Raw genomic sequence first — 11,686 nt, 5'->3', positions numbered from 1 at the left:
CCCATCTAACAACTCTCGGTTTTTTGTGTCCCCAAAACTGTTTCTGATAAGTTCATTCACATATTCTTTTCTTTAGATTCCGCATATAAGTGAGATCATATGGTACTTGTCTTTCTCTTTCTGACTTATTTCACTTAACATAATGTTCTCTAGATCCATCCATGTTGTTGCAAATTTATTTTCAATTCTGACTATTTTCATCAGCCTTTTTACTTTACATTCATTCCATACACATTCCTTGTAGTTTAGGAATGCAGTTTCTGAAATTCTATATCCTATTTATGTTAAGTCAGGTATTGTATAAAACCTAAGTACATTTTAGGGAATCTAAAGACAGCTCTTCACCATGCGAGTTCTCTAATTTTCTGTTTTCATTCGCACTTAATCACTAATTCACTCATCCTGCACTCAATTATGCTAATGCTAATAGCAATCACAACTAACATTTATGGAGGACTTTTTTGGCTAGGGACTGTCCTGAAGGCTATGCATATATTATCTCGTTTCCTTCACACTACAGGAGATTTATGTTTTCACATTCATGTATATTAACCAACTCTAATTTACTTTCGTTGCGGGTCCAAAGCCAAAACCACCCAAACCCTGAGCTATGATTACTTGCACCCCGTTTCTAGCCACTTTCTCTTTTCCATAGCCTCTCGGCACACTCGTTTCTAGAAGAGCCAAGAGCGCTCCTTCCCCTCCCCCTCCTTATGCTTTGGGAACCATGACAACCAAGGCTTTTCCCCCTCTTCTTCCCCTGGCAATCCAGCGGGCACCAGGTCCGAGGACCTGCTACGTAACCACGTGTGTGATGCTTAGTAACCGCGCTTTAGAAGAGCGCCAACTCGGGGGCGGGGCGTGAGAGTTGATGAGCGCGCGCGGAAGGTCTTTGTGGTTGTGATAGGAGCGGCGCCTTTCCAGTCAGCGGGCGCAGGGTAGCGTTCGTCGCTCAAGCGCGCGGTTTCTTAGTCTCTCAGCTTTGGACTGGACAAACTAGCTTTTGGGTGTGAAGAGGGTACGCAATTTCCCCGTAATGTCTGGTGAGTTAGACCAGCCTCAGGCCGGCCCCTCACATGCTGGGCTGAACTGGCGGAACCGTGAGAGAAATCGGGCTGCGGTCCCTGGAGGGGTGATCCGACGGACCACTGCCCAAGGGCCCAGGTCCTGGATCCAAAAGATTCTTGAGCAAATAATGGACACGCCTCTCCAGTGGGTCACCCCCTCGGAGGTGGTGCCTGTCGCTGTGCTGGCAGTCCAAAGGTACCTGTTAGAGGATGAGCCACGCGACAGGATACCCAAACCTCCCCTTTACTGCTATGATGTGACGATCTCGGACGGGGTGTACCAGGAGAAGTGCTACCTGGACCCCAGTCTGAACTTTCTCGTATATAAAAATATCCTTAAAGTTGGCATAGAAATGAAAATTTTCAGAGTCTCGTGTCTTTACAATGAGAGAAGGCTAGGCCAGGGGATCCTATGTATGGATAACGTCCACTGTGGGGAGACCTTGGAAACTATTTCTTTAGAAACTCCCTTCAGAAATAGTGCGCATGAAGAGATACCGGAGAGGCCTTTAAGGGGCGGGAAGAGTCATTACCTAGCCCTGTGGAATAATGAAGATCCGTATGGAGATATCTGGTTAACCAACAAGCAACCTGAGGAGCACAATTTTAACAGTAAGTAATTGGAGGGAACGACGGAGAGGTTAAAAAATAGTTTTCGAGAGCTTGCGTTATTGGGAAAGGAAACGAAGGTGCTTTGGGATTGTTCATTGGGAGTGATAGTAGACAAAAGTTTTTCACGAGTGACGGAGACACGGTCCCTTAATAAAATTTGCACAGCTTGTGTCTTGCTTTGATTGTATAAGTAGCAGCTCAGGAACTCTCAGAATACATCTTAAGTTTAATCTAGTAAACACACTGGTGTCGCAGTTATTATTCCTCATGTGTTCATTACATGTTTGACTTCAGTGAAATTAATCTTAATGGCATTCCCATTCCAATTGTGGAAATAGTACTTTGTTGGTTCGAAAGTGCATAGGTTTGAAATTGGTGTAAAAGTTGTAAATATTTGTGGTTTTGCAGATTTTAACCTTCTTTCAAAAAATGATGTTCTGTGATTTATTCTTTAATAATTTACATTCATGAAACGCCATGTGTATGTCTTTGAGTGTAGCAGTTACGTAAATATGGCTTTTAGAACGGGTGATTTTTTGGGGGAAGACGTGGAATTCTCATTTTTAACATGCAATACTAATCAGAGAAGTTCAATTCTTTTGTATCAGAAGTAGGAAGTTAACTTAAAAATGCCAGCTCGTCATCAGCAACTGCTCTAAAATATATTTTATCTGTAAGACGTGGAAGTAAGGGGAATGATAGTGCTATAAGCATGCACGTGTGTGGAATGGGGAAGACATAAAATGCAAAAAATAAAGCGAAAGTACTGGAGGAGGAAAGATGATAATTTTCTACATTTGCTGCTTTTCAGGGTTTTGTTTTGTTTTGTTTAATATTGCAGTCATAATGCTAGACCATAAATAATCTTACTATGATGTGTAAGAGCAACAAACTTGAGAGTGGAAAGATAACTGCGTCAAAAAAGTGCAATTAAATTAATATCTAGTTATAAGGGAAAAAAGGTGTTCTAGAAACGTGTAACCAAGGATGATTTAAATAACTTAAGCTTTAAAAGCAAGATAGTAATTTCAGGGATGAAATAACGGAATAATATTTTTTTTAATTTCAAGTGTGGAATAAGGCAACAGTGCATCACTACTCTGTTGATCATATTTATTTTTAGAATTAAATATATAAATGAAAATTTGGTGCTCTAGAAGAAGAATTAAAAGGGTAATACTAAAAAAAAAGTAAAAAAAAAAGGGTAATACTAATTTGTAAAAATATATTTTACTTTTCTGGTTGTGAAAGTAATATCTATTCATTATTGAAACCATATTTTTATTACAAAAGGCAATGTCCATGTGCTAAAAATCCAAAAGTTTCAAAAAGTGTTTTGTATTAAAAATGTAAGACCCAAGTATAGTAAAATTTTGATGACAAAATCTGGAAGTGGGTATACTGATGTTCACTCAGGATTGCTCTGTGTTTGAAATTTTTGATAATAAAATGTTGGGGTGGGGTGAAAGACTCCTTTCCCTCCTCTTATGCCTTCAGTTGTCTTCTCAAAACTCCAAACTGTCATCCATTTGGTGTGTATCTTTGAAAAAAACAAAAAAAGAATTATATGGTGTTGTGTGATTTGCTATGTCCACTTGTCTTAAGCATCTTTAATGTACATCTGTTCATACACTCTTCCATGGTATGGATGTACAATGATTTATATAATCATTCCCTTGTGAATAGGTAATTTGTAATTTTAGGCAGTTATTGTTTTTTCTGTTTTAGATTCAGGGCTGAAGATCATTGTTTAAGTATTTCTGTTGAATGGATGGATTCCTAGAAGTGTAATTGCTGGTTTAAAGTATCTGTCTTTTTTAATGTGACGGATATTGACAAGCATTTTCTGAAAAGGTTGTACTAATTTATATTCCAATGAATATATGTATATATACATATATATCCATTTTCTCATATTGTACTATATTTAAATTATATCTCGTTACTTTTCTTAACTAATTTATATGATTTCTTTACTAATGGGTTTTAAGTTTTTGTCTGCTATATATTGTGAATTATTTTCGTATACTCTGTGCCTTTTATCTTTGTTTATAGTACATTTTTGTGCTTTTAAAACTTTTAAGGTATAATGTGTACACAGTAAGGTAACAAAATGTTAAAAATACAGCTTGATACATTTTTCATATATATATATTTATCTATCTATCTATCTAACCATCCTGCTAGATCAAGACATAGAATATTTCATGCACCCCAAAACGCTCTCTCATGCATTCTCCTGGGCAATATCCTACTCGGAAGGTAACCAATATTGTGATTTCAAACATGACTTTTTAAAATGGAAGTAACATTATGCCACTCGCCCACCTGAATCTCTCCAGTGGCTCCCCATTGCACCTAGAGGACAATCCAGACCTCCTACTGGGGTACACAGGGCCCTATGTCTGTAAGAGCCAGATAGTAAATCTTTTCATCTTTGACAGCTACATGTGTCTCTGTCACAACTATTCAACTCGGCTATTGTATTGCAAAAGCAGCCAAAGACAATATTTAAATGAATGGATTTAGCTGTGTTAAGATAGAACTTTATTTACAAAAGGAGACAGCAAGCCAGATTTGACTCATGGGCCATGGTTTGCAGACCCCTGCCCTATATAATCCCCTTACTCACCTCTCTAACCTCATCTCTAACCTCTCCTCCATTTTGCCTCAGCAATACCAGACTTCTTTTTGATCCTCAAACCTCCAATCTCTTCCCTGCCTCAGGTACTTTGCTCCAGCTATTTCCTCTTTCTGGAAAGTTCCTCCCCATCCTCAGGATTCAACTCAAATATATAAAAAATATCACAAAAGAACTATTTAAATATGTATTCCCTAGCCACTTATTATTATTACATCACAGTGCACATACCCTTCACAGAATTGATAATACTCTGAAATTATTTTGTTTGTTTTCTTCCTTCTCCCACTAGTTTATAAGATCCATGAGGGCAAAGGCTCTCGTTTTTTACTGTTGTGAGCCACTTTCCCTACACCCAGAACAATGTCTGGCACACAGTAGGCATTCAGTAAGTGTTCATTGAATTAAAAAATGAATGAAATAAGTTACATTAATGGATTTTCTAATGTTGAACCACTTTTGTATCTCTACTTGGTCATGGTTGTTATTTTTATATCTGTATATTCAAGTAAATTTGCTTATTAAATTTTGTTATTTTTTTGGGGGGACGTATTTCAGTCCAATTTTGATATCAAATTAATGACTATTAGCCTAGTAGAATGAATTGGAAAGCTTGCTCATTCTTCTGTGTCTACAGAAATCATGTGTTCATTGAAGGTTTGGTAGAATTAACCCCTGAAAGTATTTGAATCTGGGGCCTTGGGCCAGGATTGGAGGTTGGAAGAATGACTCCTTATTAATTTCTTGTAGAAAAAGTAATGAATCCAGTTATGCTATTTGAGTCCAATTATGCTGTTTTAGAGAATTTATATTTCACCAGGAAATCTCATTTCACCTAGATTCCAATGTTGTATACAGCAGTCTAGTCTTTAATCTGTCTTATTAGTTATATCCCCTTTTACATTCTTGATTTTTTTGTGTTCACCTTCTTTCATGATTAGCCTTGCCAGAAGTTTGTCTGTTTTATTGGTGTTAAAAAAAGGACCCTAGGCTTTACTAATTGAGAAGTCTATAGTGGCGAGAAATTTTCTACTTCATTTCTATCATCTTTGATTCCTTTACTTCCTTTTTTCATTATGTGTTTGTGCTACCTTCTTGAGTTGAATGTGTGGTTCATTTATTTCCTTGTTTATTTCTTCTAAAAGCTTTTAAAATTCTGAAATTTCCCATGGGTACTGCTTTGGCTTCATACCCCCAGGTTTTGAAGTGTAGAGATTTTATTGTTACTCTTTAGTGATATTTTATAATTTTAAATTTGAGTTCCTATTTAACCCCCAGACGTTTAGAAAGAGCTTACTTATTAGATATGAAGTTCCTTATTACATCAAGTTTTTAAATTTTAACGAAAATATGTCATATCCTTATTTTTAATCTATTTTATTTGCCCATTTCTCTGAGAGAAATATTGGCTTTTCTTTATGATGCTGGTTTTGTTCATTTCAACTTATATGTCTAAATGTTTTTGATTTAGCTGTTGCTATAAATGTATAACATTTTATAAGATATTAATATCTTGGTGGATTTTACTCGTTATCAACATGGAATTTCTCTGTTTGTCCCTTTTTGCCTTGAATTATATCTTGTCTGATGGTAGTCTTTACCATTTTTGCTGTCTTTTAGTCAGCATTTAGAGCAATGGTTCTTTAACGTGAGTGGGCATCCATATCACCTCAAAAGTCTTTTAAAATGCAGATTGCTGGGCCCCACCACCAGTTTCTGATTCAGTAGGTCTGTGATAGGACCCTAGAATTTACATCGCTAACAAGTTACTGGGGGTAATGATGCTGCTGGTGCAAAGGCCACACTCTGAGAATCACTGACCTAGTGTATATATCTTTTTTCATCCCTTTATTTCTATTTTATGTTAGGTTTGTCTCTTGTAAGAAACTACAATTTTGCTTTTTGACACAAACCAGTTATTTATTTTTCTTTTATGAGGTGAATTTAATACAATTAAATTTCATGTGTTTATGATGTTTGTACCTGATCTTGCAATCCTACTTTATATTTACTACATGTCATGGTTTTTTTAAACTTTTACAGGATTTAAATATTTTTTTCTCTAGTGCTTTAGAAGTTATACATTATATTTGTATTCTCCTAGTGGTTACCCTTAACTTTTTAACAAAATTATTTAAACTTGCATTTTTGTGTCAATGTCTAGAATTATTCAGAATTTATAACATCCCCCTCCTGTTTAAGACAGGATGTTTAGGAATCTGCTTGGTCATGATGAAATGTGGCATACTGGTATATGGAAATTGTAAGTACTTTATTTAAGAGTTGTGCCGTCACAAATGATTTGGGTTTATAGTTTTATGTACTATTTCTGTCATGTTTTTTCATGATTTATCGAAGTTTGTAAAATGAATTGGTACAATTTCTGTATTTTACTGTGTATTAGGACAACTTATAGTTAAGGGAAAGAGCTATTCTTTAAAAGTTGTTAGAATTTTCTTATAAAAGTATGTGAACCTGGGCATTTTTGGATGTCTTTATTTGTGAACTTTTTCATTTTCGACCATGGTTATTGGCCTATTCCAGTTCTCTTCTGCTTCTTAAGGCAATATAATTAGTATTTTCCTAGAGGATTATAAAATATATGATCCAACGAAATACATTGATATTTTCAAGTTTTTCTATGTTTATAGTTGATCACATTTTAAACATTATGTCTTTGTTTTCTTTCTTCACAATTGCACTTGTAAAAGGTCTACCTTTTAATTCCCTTTTCCAGGGAATTGGATTTACCGGTTCTACTGCTTTCTATTTTTTTTCAGCTCTTACGTTTATTCTTTTTCGCATTCCTTAGGTTTATTCTTTTGCAACATTTTTTTTTCAATATGTGGTTCAAGGACCACGAAGACCTTTTCAGGGGATTCACATCAATACTATTTTCATAATAACAATACTGAGGCTTTATTTAACTTTTCTCACTCTCATTCTCTCAAAAGTATACAGTGGAGTTTTTTAGAGGCTACATGGCATATGACATTGAAATCAACAGAATGACCAAGAAAATATGAGTATCCAGCTGTCTTCTAGTAAGCTAGAGACTAAAGAGATTTGCAAAAATATGTAACAATGCCATTCTTAATATATTTTTTGTTTTAGAAAATACAGTCATTTTTTTAAAAACACGTTTGTTATACATAATAGGTTATTGTTATTTTAAGGGGATTAATGAATAATTTTTATTTCTTAGTTTTGCTTTACAATATGGTAAATATTGATAGATATTACTCATATAAGCAAAAGCTTTTGAGGTCTTCAATAATTTTTAAGAATATAAAGGGGTTCTTAGACCAAAAAGTTTGAGAATCACTGTTCTATTGCTTATTATCTTTTTTATATTGAATATCTAGTTTATTTATTTTCATTCTTTTGATAATGAATACACTTATTTCTATGAATTTAAACATTCTTCATTGTCTATGTATAGTCTATAATTTCTTTTTGGATTTGAGAGATATGTATATTCTATAAAGTTTGTGAGTTAAAAACCTAAACTGGGAAAATGTTAACCAGCCACATGTTTGATCACAACTAACTCTCTAGAGCCAATTATAACAGAAACAGTGGCTCTTAGAACTCTGGTGTTACAAAACCATGTATCTCTTGAATTTTTTCCATCCAGTAAGGGAGGTGTATGTGCCTTCATTAGTCAAGAGTGTTCCACATACACTCCGGGTAATTCAGAGCTGATCCACGATTTGACCATATTAAAAAGAAAATCACTTAATTATGTCAGATCAAATATTAGGACCTGTGATCCTGGGCTAGTAATGTACTGGAAGAATCTGGAAGGAGAATTGCACTAGATATCCTAATACTAAAAATAGTATTTTTAATTGTACAGGTAGGATGATAAAAATACTATTTAAACTCTTATTAAAAAGAAATTACAAGTATGGTTTTGTGCCATAATTTTGAATAGGTGATACATTATGTAAATAAAAATGGAAGTGGAAGATGCCTTAGCGAAATAAATATTGGAACAAACAAAAATTCAGATTTTTTCTCTCAACTATGAGAGAGCAAAATGTGGAGAGAATTGCAAGTGGAACACTTCTTAACCCAAGGAGGAATAAAATCAGAAATACAAGTTAATCTTTTAAAGATGGTGAATAGCTTTTAAGCAGTTCTTGTACTTGCTAGCAGGCTTGGAGATTAAAACATTTCAAAGTAAATTATATGGCATATAAGTGCTATATAGAAAAATAAAATGGGATGTGAGAAAACTAAAGGAATCAGTTTTCAATATGAATGTTAGGGATAACATCACAGGGAAGGTGACCTTTGAGCAAGACTTGGAGAGGAGGAAGGAAGTCACTTGGGTATCTAAGAGGAAGACATTCCAGACAGAGAGGGTAGCAAGTGCAAAGACCCTGATAGAGGACCATGTCTGGCATTCTTGGGAAAGATAGAACTTACATATATGAGACTAAGGTGAGGGAAATACAGAAATGTATCATAAAGCAATTCTATAAGTTAGATATGTGAGGGCTTAGTAGTAGGAAAATAATCCATGGCATTGAGTGTTTTCCACAAAAAAGGGAGGTGAGTTTAGATCCAAGAGTTCTAGGAAGTAATTACACAGTTTAACAGGGTGGAGGGCATTCTAGATGGAACAATGTATTAGTTAATATAGGTATTCATCTATGTTCCAGGCACATAGTAAGTCATATATATTACCTATTATTATTAGGGATAGTGTATATTACTAAGTTTGGTATGTGAGAAGAAATAAAACTGGCTTAGCTGGCGAAAAGTTGTTACTTTGGGTATGATCTGGCTACTATTTTTAACTATTAAAATAGAATTTTGATATTACCATGACATACTAAGGAACATATTTTTTTTCTATTTTGTATTCTAGATACCAAAATAATTTCCCTTTCTCACCTTGAAATGACCTGGAATAACAGAAGGAATTTTCCTGCTTTGCTTGTGAGAATCTTGCATAAATCAAGACTGCGATATTATGGAAAACCTGATAAAAACATGATTGAGCCATACCAGGTATAAGTAATGATAAAATATTATATTATTATATGTTAATTTAACAGTAATAGATTATAACTTACAGACATGACTCCATATGAGGATAATTTATGTTTAAATAGTATTTATATGTTCAATTTAATTCTTTCTGTATTGGTAACTTTTAACTACCTGATCCAGCTGGTCTCCTTCACACCTTTTTATACATCTTCAACGTTTTCTTCTCTCCTGTGCTTTGTACACCAGCACATAAGCGTATTCTAGTCTTCCATTTTAATAAAGGAAAATAAATATCCTTTGACCTCAGGACTCCTTTTCTTCTCTTCTTTTCAGGCAAGTTCCTTGAAGAAATAGTCTACACTAGATGTTTTCACTTTCTTGCCTCCCATTTACTCCTCAGCATAATTAGTTTGGCATTTTTCTTCAACTGGTCACTCACTAGAGACCTTCTAATTGTCAAATCTATCTGACACTTTTCTGTTGTCTTGACTCTATGTGCCATATAATGCTGATGAGAACTTTCTTGATTTCTGTCTTTTATTAACTTTATGTTTTACTGTATTTTCACGTGTTATCATTAATTATTTTGGTTTTTTTTATTAAGTTTTTATTGTAAAAGTTATGTATTCTTTTAGGGAATTTGGAAAATGTGGAAAGCTATATAAACAAGGCTGATAAATAGTATCACCCCAAATCATACCAATTAGAGAGAGCCACTGTTAACATTACAGTGTGTTTTATTCTCTTTTTGTGTGTATATATCATATATCTACAACATTTATCATATATGTGTATATATCTATGATATCACATTGTATATATCACATCCATCTGTATATGTATGCATGTTATATTTCATATGACTATGTATGTCATGTATTAAATTATCTTATAAACTGGCGATCATATAGTACATAAAGTTTTGTATCACTTAACATTAGTATTTCCTCATATCACTAAAAATTCTTCATTCATAACTTTTCATAGTTATAGATTCTGTCATACAATATCAGAAATTATTTAGTCATTCCACTATAGTTTTACTTCCTCATTCTTAAAATTTTAACATCCTGTAGGTAAAAGTAACAAATATGCATGTATTTTTACTCTTTGTTTTTTAGACCTTTTTGGAAGTTGCTGACAGTTCAGGCACAGTGTCAGTGATTATGTGGAATGCTCTGTGTCCTGAGTGGTATAAAAGTTTGCAGGTTGGCTTAGTTCTTCTGCTTCAAGATTACTCTGTTAAAAAGAGTTATCCATTGAGGTTGAGGCCTCTCCCTGTGGATCCACAGATCAAACTAATTTCTACAATGGGTTAAGTATTCAATGTATTTTTTCTTTTATGGCTATTTTGTTTGTATACATTTGCAAAGTACCATATCAGCCAAAGACTCTTAAAAATAATTGAAGCTGACTTAAGTTAATAATATATTGATATTGGTTCATCAATTGTAACAAATGTATTACTCCAACGCAAGATGTCAGTAATAGGAGAAACTGTTGGGGGAGGACAGGGAGTATGTGGGAACTCTGTACTTTCTGTTCAAATTTTCTATAAACCTAAACTGCTCTAAAAAATAAAGTCTATTTATCTAAATAAAAAGGGGACACAAGAAAAAATTTGGGGGTGGATATGTTGATTGTCTTGGTTGTGGTGATGGTTTCGTGAGTGACGTGTTAAAACATTAAAAACTATACACGTTAAAAATAAATAAATAAATAAATAATTAAAAAAATACTGAAGCTGTTAGAACCTGATAAACCTTTAAATTCCTGTATCTATAACATTTTCAAGCACTCACTTAATGAATATACTTATTTATTATTGCATGTATTAAGAAATGTTATCTGAGATATTTATTTTAGATTAATGAATGAGCTCCATTTGAGGTATGCTTATTTTTATTATTTTTTATTATAATATTAAGTTAATGACTTAAATATAGTTTTCTGTTACTACGAGCTAGTATTCTTACTATTTTAAAATTAAAGTTTATTGGGGTGACAATTGTTAGTAAAGTTACATAGGTTTCAGGTGTACAATTCTTTAATACATCGTCTACATATCACATTGTGTGTTCACCATCCAGAGTCAGTTCACCTTCCTTCACCATATATTTGACCCCTTTTACTCTCATCTACCACCCCTCTCCCCCCTTGTCCTCTGGTAACCACTAAATTATTGTCTGTCTATGAGTTTTTGTTTCTTCATTTGTCTTGTTCCTTTGTTGTTTTCAGTTTTATATACCACATATCAGTGAAATGATATGGTTCTCGACTTTTTCTGTCTGACTTAGTTTGCTTAGCATAATAATCTCAAGATCCATCCATGTTGTCGCAAATGACACTATTTCATCTTTTC

At 34.0% G+C, this 11,686-nt stretch overlaps 1 protein-coding gene across 2 annotated transcripts in view; it reads left to right on the top strand.

Moving 5' to 3' along the window:
- Positions 1 to 850: 850 nt before the first annotated feature.
- RADX (RPA1 related single stranded DNA binding protein, X-linked) overlaps positions 851 to 11,686 on the top strand; it is a gene marked incomplete at its 5' end in the record, with an annotated part of 54,072 nt that continues 43,236 nt past the window's right edge. Inside the window, 3 exons of one of the 2 annotated variants that reach the window (XM_081042461.1) lie at positions 851 to 1,679; positions 9,200 to 9,342; positions 10,446 to 10,638. In XM_081042461.1, the coding sequence (XP_080898587.1) occupies positions 1,037 to 1,679; positions 9,200 to 9,342; positions 10,446 to 10,638 (979 nt within the window). The remainder of the gene's footprint in view (positions 1,680 to 9,199; positions 9,343 to 10,445; positions 10,639 to 11,686) is intronic. The other variant, XM_081042460.1, reaches the window with a different exon arrangement.

This window comes from Rhinolophus hipposideros (assembly GCF_964194185.1).
Source record: "Rhinolophus hipposideros genome assembly, chromosome: X".
Taxonomy (NCBI): domain Eukaryota; kingdom Metazoa; phylum Chordata; class Mammalia; order Chiroptera; family Rhinolophidae; genus Rhinolophus; species Rhinolophus hipposideros.
This window is presented reverse-complemented; position numbering and strand designations above follow the sequence as displayed.